This window comes from Oryctolagus cuniculus, chromosome 2 (assembly GCF_051225735.1).
Source record: "Oryctolagus cuniculus isolate XC-2025 breed Fujian yellow rabbit chromosome 2, ASM5122573v1, whole genome shotgun sequence".
NCBI lineage: Eukaryota > Metazoa > Chordata > Mammalia > Lagomorpha > Leporidae > Oryctolagus > Oryctolagus cuniculus.
The window spans coordinates 45,990,123-46,009,289 of NC_142868.1; the positions used below are offsets into that span (position 1 = coordinate 45,990,123).

General features: G+C 52.2%; 2 protein-coding genes across 6 annotated transcripts in view; one reads left to right on the top strand and one right to left on the bottom strand.

Moving 5' to 3' along the window:
- The window catches only part of ZNF395 (zinc finger protein 395), a 95,866-nt gene that overhangs the window by 68,535 nt on the left and 8,164 nt on the right, over positions 1–19,167 (top strand). For all 5 annotated transcript variants that reach the window (XM_051831753.3, XM_051831758.3, XM_051831757.3 and 2 more), the window contains 3 exons: positions 12,185–12,449; positions 13,783–14,015; positions 16,596–16,705. In XM_051831753.3, coding sequence (XP_051687713.1) covers positions 12,198–12,449; positions 13,783–14,015; positions 16,596–16,705 — 595 coding nt within the window. In that variant the 5' untranslated portion in view covers positions 12,185–12,197. The remainder of the gene's footprint in view (positions 1–12,184; positions 12,450–13,782; positions 14,016–16,595; positions 16,706–19,167) is intronic.
- On the bottom strand, positions 10,780–11,502 carry LOC100340305 (histone H4; the record flags this gene model as incomplete). The annotated part of the gene is made up of 1 exon (XM_051841042.2): positions 10,780–11,502. A coding segment is annotated over one exon (339 nt), but the record flags the coding sequence as incomplete, so codon positions are not given.

The following is a 19,167-nucleotide window of genomic DNA, read 5'->3' on the forward strand; positions in this document are numbered from 1 at the left end:
CGTAGGGGACAGGCAGGGGCCAGTCACTGGCTTCAGGCCTCAGAGGCGAAGCTGTTTCACTTCGTGTTGAGCTCTCAGCACTGAACCTTGGCCTAGGTTCATTTTGGCAAGCAGGCCTCTAAGTGGGGTAGGTTGGATTTCTCCGTGTAATCAACCTTGTTGTGAGTTCAATTAATTAATGGCTCATCCGTGGTCAACTTGTGGAATTCCTTTAGAGCCAGTAGTTGTGTGACACGTTCTGGTGGAATATGCTGGAACAAACTCCGTTCCCAGAGGCCTGCTGGAAGTGGCTACCGAGCGCTCAGAGTTGCCCGTGGCATTATTAGCGTTGGTTTGAAATGGGGGCCCAGGACACAGAAGCGTGTCTGCTGAGTTCCCGCAGCTGTGCTCTGGGCATCGTTAGCCTCCTGCCAGTTCCGAGGTTGTTGCGGTCTCATCTTCACAGGGGAGGTGGGGAAGCTGGGGCCGTGGCATGGGACCCGCCCATGCCTCTGGCTGCAGTCCGCTGTGTCGCTGGAGGAGCTCCCTGTGCAGGGTGCCCTGGCCCAGCCTCCTGTGGACCTGGTGGTGCCTAGGATGCCCCTCCCAGGTGGGCAGAGTGGGGTCCCCTGGGAGAGGGTGTTAGCGCGATGGGCTGGGGTGCTGCAGCGCACATGGATGGTTAATGGGGGAGGCAGGATAAGAAGAAACATTGGATGAGAAGCTGGTATGCGATAGCCTGTTCCCTCCCTTTCTGCCCAGGCGGAGCTGCAGCGTTGCCATTGGCTGCTGCACCATCCTGGCCTTGAAGGAGAGCAATTCTGGGAACCAGCTCCTATTTCAGGATTGTTAATGTTTTCAGCTACTAGTACGTTTCTGCCATCCCAGCAACACATGTTTCTTGTCCTGTGACTTTGAATTTCCAAGGCCACAGCTGGTTTCCCATCAGTTTTCATGTGGGCAGGTGGCTCCTGGAGCAGGTTTGGGTTCCTGAGGGGCATTTGGGTGCCGCCTCCATCTCTTCTCTCCCCTGTTCAGGGTCTTTTCTGGCGAGGCGCCTCTTGTTCACACATCATGTTTGTGTTTGCAGTTTCTCGTCTTGGTTTTTGGGTCTCCTGGCAGGCCCCTAGACCAGGCGACAGCTTCCTTGAGCACCTGTGGCTCTGTGTGCCACAAGAAGAACGAGTCTTTTTTTTTAAGATTTATTTTTGGCCGGCGCCGCGGCTCACTAGGCTAATCCTCCGCCTAGCGGCGCCGGCACACCGGGTTCTAGTCCCGGTCGGGGCGCCGGATTCTGTCCCGGTTGCCCCTCTTCCAGGCCAGCCCTCTGCTGTGGCCCGGGAGTGCAGTGGAGGACGGCCCAGGTGCTTGGGCCCTGCACCCCATGGGAGACCAGGAAAAGCACCTGGCTCCTGGCTCCTGCCATCGGATCGGTGCGGTGCGCCGGCCGCAGCGCGCCGGCCGCGGCGGCCATTGGAGGGTGAACCAACGGCAAAGGAAGACCTTTCTCTCTGTCTCTCTCTCTCACTGTCCACTCTGCCTGTCAAAAAAAAAAAAAAAAAAAAAAAGATTTATTTTTTATTTTTATTCTTAAAAATATTTATTTATTTGAAAGGCAGAGTTACAGAGAGACAGAGGTAGAGAGAGGTAGAGAGAGAGAGAGAGAGAAAGGTAGAGGTCTTCCACCCGATGGTTCACTCCCTGGATGGCCGCAACAGCTGGAGCTGCACTGATCTGAAGCCAGGAGCTTCCTCTGTGTCTCCCTCATGGGTGCAGGGGCCCAAGGATCTGAGCCATCTTCTGCTTTCCCAGGCCATAGCAGAGAGCTGGATCAGAAGTGGAGCACCTGGGCCTTGAACCGGCGCCTGTATGGGATGCCAGCACTGCAGGCTGCGGCTTTACCCTCTATGCCACAGTGCCAGCCCCAAGATTTATTTTTTGATAGGAAGAATGACAGAAGAGGGAGACAGAGAGAGATACCTGCCATTCGCTGATGGTCACAATGGCTGGGACTGGGCCAGGCTGAAGCCACGAGCCTGGAACCCCATCCAGGTCTTCCATGTGGCTGGCAGGGACCTAAGTACTTGGGCCATCTTCTGCCGCTTTCCCAGGTACATGAGCAGGGAGCTGTATTAAAAGTGGAACAGCTGGGACTTGAACTGGCACTCAGATACCGTATGCTGGCGTTACAGGCAGTGGTTTAACCTGATGTGCTGTAATACTGGCCCCATGGCCACCTTTTCATGACCTGCTGGTTAGTTAGGAGAGTTGCCAGTTAGCTCTTGCCCTCTCTAGGGAGCCTCAGAGAATGTGGTAATTCCCTGATGTCTGAGTTCCAAACTGGTTTTCTACTTTAACCATTGCATTGTCTGCAAGGGAACTCTCTTCTTTGTCGTTGTTAGGGAGTTTGATTACAAACGGTGTTTCCACTTGAATCATTTGTATGAAAAATGTACACTAAGTGCAGGCTGTGCCTGCTGAAAATGAGCCCACAGGAGCCCGGTTCTGAGTGCCAGGGCTGGCGTCTTAGGCATCATCAGCTCGCAGGCTTCCCTCTCTGCCGAGGGCCCACTCAGGGTCTTGATTGTTAGGCTTTTAAAATCCTGTTTTTGGGGTGGCAGTCTTTTGTGGGTCGTTAATGTAAGTGCCTCTAGTGGGTACATTAGTCTTCCAGTTAAACCACTGACCTCTCCACCCCCCCCATCCCCCCCCACCCCCCCCCCCGCGCCCAACCTGCCACTCGGTCTCCCCGGTGGGACGTGGCCAGGGCAGGAGGAGCCAGGAAAGCTGCAAATGCCACAGCTCCGTAGTTCCGTGACTGAGGACAAATAGGCGACCTTCTTGAGGAAGCTCAGTTTCCTTAGCTGTAAATGGGGAAAACGGTGTCTCCCCTGTTTTATTGATCTGCAGGGGAGGCCAGGAAAGAAGCCCCGAAGTGTGTGCAGTAATGTGGTGTAAGCCCAGCTGCCAGTCAGGCGATCGGCAGTGGTTTGAGCTGGCGTGCAGGCTTCTTCGACGTGCACACTGAAACAGCCAGAGAGAACTGTCAGTTTGCCCAGGCTTCTCCCTGGGGATAACTCAGCTCCTGGCTCGCTCTCTGCAGTCTCTGTTCTGGGTAAAATGTCAAGTCAGCAGCCATCCATCTCCCCACCCCCTGCAACTGTCAGGGACAGTTTGAATCAGGTTTAACCACACCACGCCCCACTCCCACCACCCCCAGGCATGACAAAAATGGTGCTGGACAAGCTCTCCGCCTCACACTGATAAGCGTGGGTTAGCTTTATCTGCTTCCTTGGATGGTATTCCTTGCTTGTTTTTATTTTTATTTTTAAAGAACAGTTGTTCATTTATTTTGAAAGAGTTAGAGGGAGAGAGAGAGAGAGATCTTCCATATGCTGGTTTACTCCCCAGATGGTTGCAGCAGCCAGTATGGGCCAGCCTGAAGCCAGGAGCCTGGAGCTTCACCCGGGTCTCCTACATGGTTCGCAGGGGTCCAAGGACTGGAACCACCTTCTGCTGCTTTGAACAGGCTGTTAGCAAGGAGCTGGATCAGAAATGGAGCAGCTGGGACTTGAACCTCCACCCATGTGGGAGGCCAGCATTGCAACTGGTGGCACTCCCTGCTATGCCACACCGGCCCCTCTGCCTGTTTTTAGCAAAGCACTGTCTAAGAGCCGAGTTTAGATGCTGTTTAAAACTCTGCCCTTGCTTTGGATGCCTCTGTCTTCATTTTAGGGCAAGCAACAGGCATTGTTTCTTAGAACAGCATTCTCTTCACCCCTGTTAAAAATCATAAATCTGCACAGGGAACGAGTGAGCCCTGGGTTCTGTCCCCAGAGGGCTTGGGGTCTGAGAGAGGTGCAGCCCTGCTGGGACTGGTGGAAGCAGTTACGGATTCCTGAGCTCTGAGTTTGTGCCAGTCACCGTGCTGGGGATCGTTTCCTACGGGGCCCTGTAAGCGCAATAGCTCTGAAAAGCGCGCATTGCAGTCAGTTCTGAAAGCAAATGGAGAGAGGGAGGTGTGAAGGAAGGGGAAGTGTATTTGTGCCTGGGCAGAACTGTGAGAATGCTTTCCTGCCAGCAGTGCAAACACAAACGGTCTCTTTTATGTGACTGGGTGACTGGCACGCAGTCAGACCCACACACGTCGATCCGGAGCGTTTATTACTTGCTGCAGAGAATTCACTGTAACCGGATCAGGTGCCCTGTTTCTAAGGCCCACCGTCAGCTGGGATATGAAAACAGCATTTGTATTCCACATTGTTCTGTGACTCACGGTAAATAGGAGGCTGGGGGCTTCATTATGGGGAATGCTGTGGAGAGGACTTCTGCCCTGAGTGGGGGTCAGACAGTCTTTCAGGTCTTCGTCCGGTCGTCTTGATATTGTCATTTACTTACACTGTAGTCCGAACTGTGATACATGGATGCAGTATAATGTGGTTTTTAAAAACCTTCAGAAGTGGCTGGCATTGTGATGCAGAGGGTTGAGCCATCACCTGCAATGCTGGCATCCCACTTGGGTGCTGACTTGAGTCCTTGCTGCTCCACTTCTTCTTTTTTTTTTTTTTTTTTTTTTTTTAATTTTTTTGACAGGCAGAGTGGTCAGTGAGAGAGAGAGACAGAGAGAAAGGCCTTCCTTTGCCGTTGGTTCACCCTCCAATGGCCACCGCGGCCGGTGTGCTGCGGCCGGCGCACCGCGCTGATCCGATGGCAGGAGCCAGGAGCCAGGTGCTTTTCCTGGTCTCCCATGGGGTGCAGGGCCCAAGCACCTGGGCCATCCTCCACTGCACTCCCTGGCCACAGCAGTGGGCTGGCCTGGAAGAGGAGCAACCGGGACAGAATCCGGCGCCCCGACCGGGACTAGAACCCGGTGTGCCGGCGCCGCTAGGCGGAGGATTAGCCTAGTGAGCCGCGGCACCGGCCCTCTTTTTTTTTTTTTTTTGACAGGCAGAGCGGACAGTGAGAGAGACAGACAGAGAGAAATGTCTTCCTTTTGCCGTTGGTTCACCCTCCAATGGCCGCCGCGGCCGGCGCACCACGCTGATCCGATGGCAGGAGCCAGGTACTTATCCTGGTCTCCCATGGGGTGCAGGGCCCAAGCACTTGGGCCATCCTCCACTGCACTCCCTGGCCACAGCAGAGGGCTTGCCTGGAAGAGGGGCAACTGGGACAGAATCCGGTGCCCCGACCGGGACTAGAACCCGGTGTGCTGGCGCCGCAAGGCGGAGGATTAGCCTAGTGAGCCGCGGTGTCGGCCTGCTCCACTTCTAATCCAGCTCCCTGCTAATGTCCCTGGGAAAGCAGCAGCAGATGTCCAAGTGCTTGGGCCCCTGCACGCACTTGGGAGACCTGGAAGAAGCTCCTGGCTCCTGCCTTTGGCCTGGCCTGGCCCTGGCTGTTGTGGCTATTTGGGGAGTGAAACAGCAGATGGAAGACCTTTCTTTCTCTGTCTCATAACTCTGCCTTTCAAATAAGTAAATAAATCTTTAAAAGAGAAATACTGATTACTAGATGTTACTAGGTGCTCAGTGCATTGTATCTCAGGTTTGTAATTGTGAAAATCTTAAATACACCCCACATTCTTTTTTTTTTTTTTTTTAAACTGGAATCACAGGACCTAGTAAATAATTTCAAAGATCTAGAGGCTCAAGACGTTGGATGCTTTGGCCAAGGTTTCTGTCATAGCCAGGTGGGGTTTGTCTTTCTTTCTTTTTGTTTGTTTGTTTATTTAATATTTATCTTATTTATTTGAAAGGTAGAGTGACAAAAGTGGGGGGTTGGGGAGAGAGATATCATCTGTCTGCTGGTTCACTCCCAACAGTGAGGGCTGGGCCAGGCTGAAGCCAGGAGCCTGGAACTCCATCCGGGTCTCCCATGTGGGTGGCAGGGAACCAAGCACTTGGGCCATCTTCTGCTGCTTTCCCAGGAGCATTAGCAGGGAGCTGGGTCATGGCTCTGGAGCTCTGATTCGGGATCCTGGTTTTGCAGGTGGCAGCCTCCCTAACCTGCTGGCCCACAGGGATGGCCCCAGGTAGGGGCCTCTTCTTTCTCAGTGTGTGCTTCTCAGTGTGTGCTTCTTGAAGTGAGCATCTTTTTTTTTTTTTTTTTTTAAATTGTCTCTTGTGACGGCGTTCCGGGGCGGGGTGGGAAGGTAGCAGTTGGGTAGTGACGATGGGTTGTGATAGCCTGACTCTGCCGGGGCTCAGTTGGAACGCAGACGTATTTGCATGTCGTCACCAAGGTGCTTGCATGTGCACGTGGTGTCTAAGAGATACTGGTTAACAGCCGCCGAAACCGAGTCGCTTCCCCGTGGAGTTCTTTCGTAAAATAAGAGGTGTGATTTGTTGCAAACCTTTGGGCTGTTGGCTGAGGCTTGAACGTGACACTGAAAACATTTAAGTTAAGACATGGGCTTGGAGGAAAACACTGGCAGCCCTCTAGAAGAAGATTAAGAATTGTTATGCAAAATATCAACTCAGCAACTGAAAACATAAGAGTATTGTTCTGTGCAGTGGTACCCCATGGAAATCAGAGGATAAATAGAACTTGAGGGCGAGCAGAAACCCTAGGCAGAGGGTCGATGGCCTTCACCTTGACCTGTGGATTATTCATTTGAGAGATAGCAAGCACCCAGGCTTTTGCAAACAGAAATCCTACTCCAGACTTCATCTTCCTTAACTTAAAAACACAGACACACAGAGACACACATATACTCACACACACACACACACACACACACACAACCCAACAGAAAACCATTATTTATGTAATGAAGCACCTCGACTGTGACCTTGTGATGGAGGAGTGCCCCTAGGTGGATGCATGGGCTGCTGCAGTGTCCTGGCATGCACAAGCCTACGTGTGCTGAGACACGTGGCTGTCAGCGAGTCACGTTTCAAACAGCTGTGTGCAACTCCGAACCACAGAGAGAGCTGCCTTTACTGTTGGGTCTCGTTCCAGTTGTTTAACTCACGGCAGATGTCCTCATCAGGGGCTATTAGCACATCAGAATGTGTTTACTGGGCCTGGAGAAGGACTAACCCCCTTTGGACGTCGACCAAAATACATATTCTGGGTTCGCCAGCCCCTCCTGTTGGTGACAGCTGGAGGTTGAGAAGTGCAAGGGGGCAGACAGTACTGAGACATCTTCAGCAAGAGTTTCGGTTTCAGAGAATTCCGTGAGTCAAAAATGTAAAACTGTAATGTGAGATTTGGCTACCTGTTGAAACCCCGTTATTGCCACCCAGAAGTAGATGATTTTTGATTTCTTTTGGCTACTCCAGAACCATATGGCAAATTAGGGGTTGAATGGTTTATATAGACCATTGATAGCTCCCAAGAAAAAGACCCAGTGGAGGGATGAACAGAAGTGGAGAGCAAGGAGGGCCAGTTGGCAGGAGGACGCGGAGTGACAGGACATCCTCAGAGGAGGGCAGCACTCCTGGGCGCAAACGAACAGTGACTCCCGAGAAGGTGCTCTGTGGTGCAGGGTTCACCTGGCTCTTCCATCCACCTGCGTGGCCGCCTTTGTCCTGCACTAATTCCCTCTGACTCCGAGAAGGACTCTGGGCCATCTGTGTTGTCTAGGGAGCAAAGTCCTTGCTAACCGAATGAGTATGCTGATTAACCCAGGAGAGGCACCGAGTGACCCCTGGCAATGCTGCCCATCCTGGCTGTCTCAATTCGTATTTTACATTTTCATGCTACTAATCCCTGGTATCAGCTTGGCTAAAGTTTCCCCTGTTTGGGTGATCATATTATCCCTCTGCGCCCTTTCAGACGGCAGTGTGTGTATAAAGGTCTTCCCGAGCCCCAACTGCTAAATGATTAACAGTGAGCTGGGCTGGTTAGCAAGGTCAGACTCAAGCAGGGGCCTTTATTTTGTGGGTGAGAGGCTAAGGTGCAAGTGGAGAAGAGATTTTCAAGGAATGAAAGTGCATTAGGCAATGGAATTATAGGCTTGCCGAGTCAGGAGCTATTTATAAAATATATTTGAAAGGTAGAAACAGAGCGAGCGAGTGAGCAAGTGAGCTTGACAGCTCTTCTGCCTGCTGGTTCACTCCTCAAATGCCCACAGCAGTTCTCATTTCCTCGGCCAAGTCAAAGCCTGGAACCAGGAACTCAGTCTGGATCTCCCTTGTGCCCTTGTGGATGGCGGGAATCCAGCGACTTGGGCCATCACCTGCTGCCTCTCAGGGTGTGCGTTGGCAGAACGCTGGGATCGGGAGTGGAGCCAGGACTCAGACACAGGCACTGTGGTATATGAAGGTGTTCCAAGTGGCATCTTTTTTTTTTTTTTAAAGATTTATTTATTTCAAAGGCAGAGTAACAGGGAGGGGGAGAAAGAGATTTTTTTTTTTTTTTAAATTTGCTTGAAGGCAGACTTAACAGAGAGGCAGAGGCAGAGAGAGAGAGAGAGGGAGGGAGAAGGAGAGAGAGAGAGATAGGTCTTCCATCCATTGGTTCAGTCCCCCAGATGGCCGCAACGGCCAGAGCTGCACCGATCTGAAGCCAGGAGCCAGGAACTTCTTCTGGGTCTCCCACGCAGGTGCAGGGGCCCAAGGACTTGGGCCATCTTCTACTGCTTCCCCAGGCTGTAGTAGAGCTGGATTGGAAGTGGAGTACCTGGGACTCAAATCGGTGCCCATCTGGGATGCTGGCACTGCAGACAGTGGCCCTGAGAAAGAGGTCTTGCATCTGCTGGTTCACTTCCCAAATGGCCACAACAGTCAGGTCAAGTCCAGGAGCCAGGAACTCCATCCTAGTCTCCCGTATGAGTGGCAGGGGCCCAAGAACCTGGGCCATTGTCTGCTGCCTTCCCAGATGCATTAGCAGGAAGCTGGATCCAAAGTCGAACAGCCAGGGCGCCAACTGGCACGGCTTAACCCTCTGCATCTCAACACTGGCCCTCTAAGTGGTGTCGACTTAACCCCTGGGCCAAACATCTGGCTTGGGGTATTTTGCCATCAGAGTCTCTGATGGAGGAAACAACACTATATAGATAAAAAGCAACTTCAGTGGGTGTTTTCTTTGGAGAGATCCTGTGCCTGCTGGAATGGCGGCAGGATTGTGAACTTTGACACTAGAGTCATGAGCTCCAACCCAAGACTGTTGGCTCCTTGGCGGGTAGTAACCTAAACTTTGTGGCATAGCTGTCTCATCAGAAATAACAGGCCATCTGTGTTCCTCTCAAGTGGTTCTGGGGATTAAATCAGATGCAGTTTATGAAAGTTAGTGCCTATGAAGCACTTAATAAAGGCAGTTTCCCTTCCGTCTTTCTCTTCTGCTTTTAAAAATTGAGATTTGGGAATACTATAAATAAAATGACTCATAAAGAGTGTTTTTAGTGTGGAATGCAGGCTGGTTGAAGGAAGGAGGCTAGAGAGTGAAGGCAGACACGTGGGACCAAGCCGGAAGTGGGCAGGTTCACCCACGTTATGCTGATCCAGCAGGTTTTGAAAGGTGCAGGCTCACCCACACAAAAAAAAAAAAAAAATTAAGAAACTGTTCTTTTCATTAAAAAGAAAAGAAAAAGGTTCACAAAAACAGCGCCAGGGTTTGCTGGCCAAACATTTCGGGCGCCATGTGAGGATTGGAAACCCAGGAATTTCTGAAATGCTACCCTGTCTTCATTTTTCAGTGGTAGAAACCCCAAACTTCCTCCCGGGGAAGGTGGGGGTAGCCGCTGGGCTTTTGGCCAAGACCAGGGTTGTGTGGGTCTCTGGGTTGGTGCTGCCATCTGGTGTCTGCACATGGCATTGCCGCTTCCCCTCGGAGTCTATCAGCTCACTGAAATCGAATGCAGACTTCAGGACTCTCCTTTCTAGCCTGAGGCTTTAGGGACAAGGCAGGTAATGAGTTTAAAAACCCGTTTAGCTGGGGCACACATTGTTTTTGCAAGCGATAAAGAATCTCCCCCTTGCGAGAGAGGCTTTCCAAGAGAGTGTTGTTGGAAGTAAAGTTGCCATCCACTTAGGGGAGGTCCTCTTTCCTGTTGTGACTCCCACTCTGTTCTCTGATGTTTCAGGAATTCACAGTGAAGATGCCGCCATCAGATCACAGCCCCTGCGGCTCTTAGCAACATGCTGGGGGAAACCAGCCAGAACCCTTTGCTCAATACTTGCAACCTCATTACTTTTGAAAATTGCTTTTGCTTGTTCGTGTTTTGCTACTGTGTTCGCTAACACAGCTGGCGGGAATGGTTGGGAAAGAGGCCAGGATTTGGGAGATGTGGAGGTGGCGGGGACCCAAAAAGTCCCTGAGGCACTTGTGGCCAGGGTGGAAAGCGCAGGTTGGTAGAACAGTTGAACGAAGCCGGCACCGAGGGCTGCTGTGTGAGTGTGGCCAGGGCCCGAGGGGAGGGAGGGAGAAAGTGGCGGGACAGGCATTTGAGATGCCGAGTGTAGGTGGTGGCTGCAGTTAGCCGGGTGGGCAGCAGCATTGGCGTGGAGGTCTGAGGAAGCCCGGATGGTTTCCACCTGCGATGCATTTTGTATGCATGCACTCATTCCTCAGCTAACTACTTGTGGAAGAAATGATAGACAGGAGCAGAGTACCTGGCACAGCGCAGAGGAACAAAGTGCTTGGAGGCCTCGTGCACCTAGTGCAAGAGAGCCTTCGCCTGCTCTCCCTTCCTGGGAGCAGGTGCAGAACTAGCTGTGTCCCCTCACCAGGGTCTGCCCCAAGAGTCCTGCTCAGGGCCTGGCACCAGCTACCTCTGTCACCAGGATGAAGTCACTGGACACTCTGCTCAGCGTTAGTGTCCTCAGGGGCAGAACCAGGACGGTGGCCATGGTCTTTCCATGGCTCTTGTGAGCCTGAGAATGAGCATGGATCCAACAGATGCCCTCCAGCTTTGCCTGGTGATAAGGTGTCCTGCAGGCCCACCTGCGGAAGCAGTCTGCGGGGTGTGTGTGTGTGTGTGTGCGCGCGCGTGCGTGTGCACTGAGGTGTGGCTCAGAGGATGAGCGCTGCAGGCAGAGCATTTACACAGCAAAACGATACGGCCTCCAGGTGCGATCATAAGGAATCTGTTTGAATTAGGAAGGAGGTAACTGTTGAAGAAAATCCTGTGTGACTCTAAGCACGTTTAAGATTTATTTTATTTTATTTATTGATTTATTGATTTATTTTTTGGCCCTGAAAGGGGCCTTTGGGTGGGGATCTCAGGCTGGGAAGAGCAGCTCAGCCGCTGAGGCCGTAGAGCGTGCGTCCCTGGTGCTTGAGCGCGTAGACCGCGTCCGTGGCCAAGACCGTCTTGCGCTTGGCGTGCTCCGTGTAGGTGACGGCGTCACGGAAGACGTTCTCCAGGAAGGCCTCGGGCATGCCGCGGGTCTCCTCGCGGATGAGCCCTGAGATGCGCTTGCCGCCACTGAGCCGGGCCAGGTGTCGGATGGCAGGCTTGGTGATGCCCTGGATGTTGTCACACAGCACCCTGTGGTGGCGCTGGGCGCCGCCCTTGCCCGGGCCCTTCCCGCCTTTGCCACATGTTGAGAAGCTCCTAAACTCAGCTGGGGAGGCAGATCAAGAGAGAGAGAGAGAGAGAGACAGAGAGAGAGAGAGACAGAGTTCCCATCTACCGATTCACTCTCCAAATGCCTGCAGCAGCCTGGACTGGGCCAGGCCAAAGCTGGGAGTAGGGAGCTTCATCCAGGTCTCCCCCGTGGGTGGCAGGACTCCCATCGCCTGAGCCGGCACTGCTGCCTTCCTGCATTGGCAGGAAGCTGGAGTCAGGAGCTGGAGCCAGGAAATGAACGGGCCCGTGTTTATAGGATAGCACACTCAAGGACAGAGGAAAAGTTACACAGTATATTGAGAGCTCAGTTTGCCAAACAGTGACCACATTTTTGTGGGAGTATGTAAATACTACATGTATGGAGGAAAGTGTGGGCTGCCCTATAGGAAAAGCAGGTGTCTCTGGAAGACAGGATTGTGAGTGATCTTTCTTTCTGCTTATCAGTATTTTCTAAATGTGCTACTAGGAGCAGGCATTAATTTTACTTAAAAAAAAAAAAAGTGGCTGTGGGTGTTTGGCCCAGTAGTTAAGAAAAAAAAAAAAATGGCAAAAGTTATTTTAAAATGTGTCATTCCTTCTGAGGGTTACTTCGCTGGCTCCTGCGGGGTACAGGGCTCCGTGCTCAAAGCTTGCCGACTGCCGTAGTTGATGGATAAAGGACTTAAGTGTCCCCCTTTTTGCCTCTACCAGGAGAAGCAGCAGCATGGCCAGCGTGCTGTCCCGGCGCCTTGGCAAGCGGTCCCTCCTGGGAGCCCGGGTGTTGGGACCCAGTGCCTCTGATGGGCCATCCGGGGTAGGCCCACCCTTGGAGCCACAGGTGGAGCTCCTGGAGGGGGCAGCCCCCCAGCCCTTCCTCGCCATTAAGGACCCTGCCTGCCCGGAGCAACCCAAGGAAGTCCTCAAGGCTCCCTGCACCTCAGGCCTCCAGCAGGTGGTCTTTCAGCCGGGCCAGAAGGTAGGTTGATCCCAGTGTGGGCGGGCGTCCCGTCTCCTGGAGCTGGGGGCTGGCAGGCCGGCGGTGCCCTAAGTGACAGGCCAGAAACTCTCTGGGCACTGCCTGGGGCAGCAGGCTGCTGGAGAGAATAGGTCCCCCCCCCCAAGTCCCCACCCCAGCGTGAGCCTCCTGGAGGAGAAGGTGGTGGCTCAGGCCTCAGTCAGACACATGGCCTTTACTCTGTATCACCTAATCTGCTCAGTCTGCCACTTTGCAAAGTAAGGGAGAGGCCCTCCGGCTTGCAGAACTCAGAAGATGGCGTCTTGGAATGAGCATTTGATGTCTACTAGATGGAGATGTTTGCTCAGTCAGAATTCAGTTTGATTTCCTCTTCCCGTGTTCACTCGCCTGCGACAGGGCCCATCCTTACCTGGACCCGAGGTTACCACTGCATCCAGGTTCGCAGGGTTCACTTTCAAGTGCCTTCCCAGGGGCCCATGCATAGAGACCGTCTGTCTCCCACGAGGCTTGAGCCTCCCAGGCCCCCTCCCCATGAGGGACAGCCACCTGCCAAGTTCCCAACACTCCTGGAGTGAGGTCAGCCGGCCTCTGCCCCCTCCCAGCTTGTCCCCAGCAGACTCAGCATTCTCTGAAGGGTCAGGTCCAGGGTCTGAGCAATTCAGGGTGAAGGTTGGGCACCGGCAAACATCCGGGGCTTCAGAGGCCAGGCAGGGCAGGAAATGAGGAGGGTGGACACAGAGTCCATATGGAGAGAAAACCCCAGAAACTGACGTGTTCCCCTGTCTTGCAGTTCTAATGAGTTGGTCAGGACCCTTTAGGGGAAGGACTGACACAGCGTGGCTGCTCTGGGTGGTCAGGTGGGAAGCAGGTGCCTGGGAACCTTTGTTCCTAATCCGTTTCCAATACCCAAGATTGGGTTGCACGTGAAAAATAGTTCACTGAGCTCCTGGTGCTAGCGGCTGGGATGTTCAGAGCACGGAAGTGGTGTCTGGTGAGGACCCTTGGGCTGTGTCATCCTGTGGTGAAGGGCAAGAACGAGCGAACAAGAGGTGTCCAAACTCAGTTTTGTAACAGTCCACTCACCAACCCATTGCCACAATAATAGCATTAACGGATTCACGAGGGCAGTGCCTCTGGGACATACTCGCTTCTCCATGCTGTTGCTTTGGGGGCTGTTTCCAGTGGACTTTGTGGGGAGCCATTGACATGATAGTATGCAGGAATTAAAGCGGGGTGAGTCAGAGCACGGGCAGGACTTGGGGCACCGGAGGACCGTGGGACGAGAACCACCGAGTACTGACCGCTGCGTGCTGTTTGTCCCCCACCCCTCCAGGTGTTTGTGTGGTATGGGGGTCAGGAGTGCGCAGCACTGGTGGAGCAGCACAGCTGGGCGGAGGACAAGGTGACCGTCTGGCTGCCGGACCAGAGGTCACAGATCTGCTGCAAAGCGGAAGAAGTGTGGCTGGCAGAGCTACAGGGCCCCCTGCCCCAGGCGCCGCCCTTGGAGCACCGTGCCCAGGCTCCAGCCTACAGGCCCGTCTCCAGGAACATTGACGTCCCCAAGAGGTTTGTGCGGGCGAGCCTGGGCTTTGAAAGCCATATTGGGGGAGAGGAAGGGGGTGGGACTGCCTTGCGATGGGGAAGAGTATAGGGGTCCTGGGTGCCACACTGCCAAGGTGTTAGACAAGTGGGATCTTGGGGAAAGCCGGAACAGCAGACGTTCTTCCCTAAAACCCTGTTGTAGGGGACGTATGTTTGGTTTGAAGGGCTGCTTTCTCTCCCGTTCCTGCTTACCCTAGACACCCGTTTGTAGTTTCTCATGGGAAGACGAAGGGAAGAAGTGGCTCAGGTTGGGGCTCAGTGGACCTCTCTGAATGGGCCAGATGGGAAGCAGTTTTGGCTCAGGGGCCGACCGGGCCCTACCCTGGCTTCGCAGCCCTGTGGTGGCGAGGTCACAGCAGCCACAGACGAGACACAAGCCACTGCACACAACTGTGCTCCAGTGAGACTTTCCTTATGGACTCTCCAGTTTCAATTTGATATGATTTTCGTGTGTTGGCAATGTCAAGAAATCACTCTTTGAAAAAAAAATTTGCTTTGAAAAAAATATTTAAATTGTAAAACCATTCTTAGTTTGCAAACCATACAAAAACAGGTGGCTGGCTGCATAAACCACCAGTGTTTAATGAAGAATGTATGTTTGCTTTAGCATCTGTGATATGATTTTTCCTGAGAGTATATATCCTTACTTCTCTGTTACATCTAGTGTGCACATTGATCTTTTAAGATTTAAAAAGGGCCGGCGCCGCAGCTCACTAGGCTAATCCTCCGCCTGCGGCGCTGGCACACCGGGTTCTAGTCCCGGTCGGGGCGCCGGATTCTGTCCCGGTTGCCCCTCTTCCAGGCCAGCTCTCTGCTGTGGCCAGGGAGTGCAGTGGAGGATGGCCCAAGTGCTTGGGCCCTGCACCCCATGGGAGACCAGGATAAGTACCTGGCTCCTGCCATCAGAACAGCGCGGTGCGCCGGCCACAGTGCGCCGGCCGCAGCAGCCATTGGAGGGTGAACCAACAGCAAAGGAAGACCTTTCTCTCTGTCTCTCTCTCTCACTGTCCACTCTGCCTGTCAAAAAAAAAAAAAAAAAAAAAAAAAAAAGATTTAAAAAGAAAATCTGCCAACCAGGATAGTCTTCTGTACAGAATATGCAAGCATTTAAACTCTGTTCTGCCTATCTTTCTGTGTCCGTCTGTCGGTATTACTGTTACTGACAGCCAACCCAGCGTTTTGAGAATAGATCAGAGTAACAATATTTGTGATTGTGGATTCAGTGGAATGCCAGTGAAGAATTTGTTTTTCCGTTCTAAGGAAATGAAAACTCAAAGATCCTACAAAAATGGACATGCTAACATGTTTCATTTATATTAGTAGTCTTGGATTAGCTGCCTCAAACACAGAGGTTTTAGTGGACTTGAACTGTAAAGAATGAAATAATACTAAGGTCCTTCAGAAAGCTCATGGAGAGTGGCTGTTTGGCTGAGTGATTAAGACACTGGCTAAGATGCCCGTGTCCCATGCCGGGAGTGTCTGGGTTCAATACCCGGCTCCAGCTCCTGACTCCAGCAGACCCTGGGAGGCAGCAGCGATGGTGTAAGTTATTGGTTCCCGCCACCCCATGAACAAGTAAAATTGAATTTTCAGCTCCTGGCTGTTGCAGACGTTTGGGGATTGAGTCAGTGTGTATGTGTGGCGGGGGTGGGCAGGGGCTGGGGAGACCCTTTATTTGTCTTTTTCTCTGCCTCTCAAATTAAGAAAAAAAGCATGTTCATGGAAAGCACATATTTTGAAAAGTCTATGGATTTCAAAACTTTTTTGCATGACAAACTTAATTGATTCCAATTTTCCACAGACTTTTTAAAGTACCCTTGTATGGTCTTTTGAAACAGATATGAAATCTATTTCAGACTAACTTTTTGTGATATTTGAGTATTGACTTATAGACAGCTCTGTTTTACTTCCATATTATGTAACTGTATATGAATTTAAAAAAAAAATTACGTGTAAAATTTTATAGAACTTTGCTCTTCAAGGCCTTGGGATTTATTTTAGGGTTTTGGATTTATTTGCTCATTGGCTTATGTAATGGGTTCTGTTGACGTCCAGAAACTGACACTGCCTTATTTATTTTGGAGGAGGGGAGGAGGCGCGGTTAGTGTAATTGTGCCTCCCTAACTTTAAATGGAAGACGGGAAAGGAGGTAATTTTAGTGCATTTGAATTCCAGTTGGCTATCTTTTACCCCTGTGCTTTTTTATTTTTTATTGTTTTGACCCCTCTTCCCCCTGCTCCAATAAAATCCTCCATTTTAAGCTGAAGCAGAGTCAGGGAGGTGGCACTGCCCCAGCGTGTGCGCAGCGGCCTGGGGTCTACCTGCGTCGCCTGGGGTTGGTGAGCACCGTAAACAGCACTCAGGGCGAGCGGTTTTCATGAAGAATGAGGCAGGGGGTCCTGTTGCACTTGCTCCTGTGGGCGGGCATGGGCCGGGTGGACGGGGGCTTGGAGGGTAGGGGGCAGAGTTGTAAGGTGACCCCCTGAAGGGACCTGGGCCCACCATCTCAGGCAGTGAGCTCTCCCTCCCCTCATTTCGATGCAGGAAGTCGGACGCGGTGGAAATGGATGAGATGATGGCGGCCATGGTGCTGACGTCCCTGTCCTGTAGCCCGGTTGTGCAGAGTCCTCCCGGGGCCGAGGCCAACTTTGCTGGTGAGCACGCGGGGCCTGATGGGTTCTGGGAGCGGCGGAGGCCCCTGGCCAATACCTCCTGCCTGGAGCAGCTCTTTGCCAGGGTCACCAGCCTGGCCAGAGAGTTTCTGGAGCCCTTCCCACAGGCACCTCGGCTAGGCCAGAGGCCGCCAGGCTCCACGCTGCTGATCTTTCTCCTCGTTTTCCACTCCGGGGGGAGGGGCTTCCTGGTGCACTGTAAAGGTGATGGGGGTACGAGGCCCAGCCGCAGTGGCTACTGAAAGAAATCCTTCTATGAGAATGAGTGTGTGCTTACAGCAGTGGGGGCCTACACCAGGCCAGGAGAGGGACATTTAGTTCGCCACACGGCCCCCTTGTGCCCACAGGAAACTTGTGCCCCCCAATTTGGCCTTGTAAGTTAGGGTGGCCCTACAGGCCAGTAGCCAGAAATAGATGAGCTGAAGTCTAAAATCTGATTGCTTTGCAAAACCAAGGCAAACGTATCAAGTCCAGCATGGTTCTGGTTGTGACCTGGCAATGCCTTATCAGTAATGCGGAAGGGCAAACAGGCGCTGGCTGGCAGCAGTTTGACAAGACTGGTGGTGAACTTGAAGCTTCTGCTGCAGGGCTGGCCCGCCTGACTCCCAGGGAAGAGCTTTGCCATTGGCGAGACCTAACTGAACCAGTGCGCTAGTTCAAAGCTCGTAGGAGAATGTGGAGTGAGCCCTGAGCACGTACCAGGAGGACAGTGGCCTTTACAGGCACGCCCCGTAAGTGGTCTCCCGCCTAAATAGAAAGTAAATATGAAGGAGGGAGAAAGCAAACTTCACCAGAGCCTGTGGTCAGCGAGCTGGCAGCTGCAGGAAGGCATTGCGCTTGGAGGACACCTAGTTGTGAAGCCTGGTACTGCATGCCTGCTGCGTTGGCACAAGCAAGCTGGGGAGGACGACAAGGGTTGGTTTTAAGTTTTCAGGAAATTCTATAAGTTTAGGAGATCCTGGAGGTCGGATCAACAGGAATAAGATTCAGGCAAGCGTGCCATGGGAAAAGAAAATACTTGACTCCAGTTCCTGCATCAGGAGTGTGTGTATATGTGTGTGTATAATGTGCACATGTGTCCGTGCAGGCATGCATGTATACCAACATAGGAGCATCTCACTGATCATATGCCATCATCCTAATATCCTCAACCCTTTTCTGACAAAAATTTTTTCTTGTCTACTAATGGCTTTTAATGTTAACATTTCTGACTTTATAATTGAAAGCAGTGGAAAAATAAGGAATTCTTAGCAGCAGATTATCTTGGGACACTCTGCAAAGTGAGGTGTACACAAGAACCCAAACTTTGCTCAAATATGAATTTCTATTTGCCCCAAAGCTGCCTCCTCCCTCTGATGTGGGTATTACTAGGATGGCACGTGTGTGTATGTGTAGAGGACACAGGAGATTGTCAGTATTTCTTAAAAGGTCACCTGTAAACTCTGAGTGCATTTGCCCAGGAGTACTTTGTTCTCATGGTCCAGGCCCTAGAATTATTTACCTATTGTCCCTGTCCCAGAAGAATTAAGATCAAAGAAAGAATCACCTGTGTTCACCTTACAACTTAATAGTGTAATATGTGACATTAATTTTTTGCTTTGTTTTCAGTTTTCCTCCCTTTGTGTGCCTCTCAGCTGATTGTAGCCTTTGAACAATTTAAAGCAGGCCCTGTGAGGAGGGCAAGCTGCTGTGTTTTGGGGGCTGGCCTGCTGGTCGACCTGTCATTTGTCCCCAGGTGACTTTGCTCATCTGGATGGACATGTGCGTGCCCTGACCTGGCGGCCTGCTGGGTGGATCCTGAGTTTGCCCTGAACGTCTGCCCTGTTCTTAGCCCCATGTGGAGCTGTAGTAACCTCTTGCTTCCCAGGAAAGGGGAGTGATAGCTCTGAGGATTGACCGTGATAGGTGGCAGGGAAGAGTTCTTCTGTCTTATTCCGTGTGGGGGGGGGACGGGCTTCTCCTGGAGTGGAGACCCAAGGAGGGAATGGATTAGAAACAGGGGAAGCTGGCACTCTGTTCCAGGTATCTGGATTAGCATAGGAGCAATCTGGAATTGGGAGCAATCAGAATGAGAGAAGTGCAGGAGGCGACAGTCAGTCTTGGAATCCAGGGTTAGGAAGTTCCGTGGGGCGCCCACATGCAGAGCTGGGCTTTGGGGACCATGTGGTTTTCCCCTTCTTTTGGTATTTCCACGTACCAGAATTTTAGATCCTCTGTTATCAGTTAATCCAGATTTACACTTCATGGACTATTCCTGCTCACCTGCCTGTGTGCTCCTTCCTGTTCAGGCTCACTTGGAGGCCAGGCACCTGCTGCAGGGCTGGGCCACCTTGCAGTTGCCGGAACTACTGTCAGAGCTTGGCTTTGCTCCTCCAGATCAAAGCCAGGGGCAGCCTGGACTGCCCCTGGCCCCGGGAAGCACTGCACCTTCCCAAGCCCTCTAA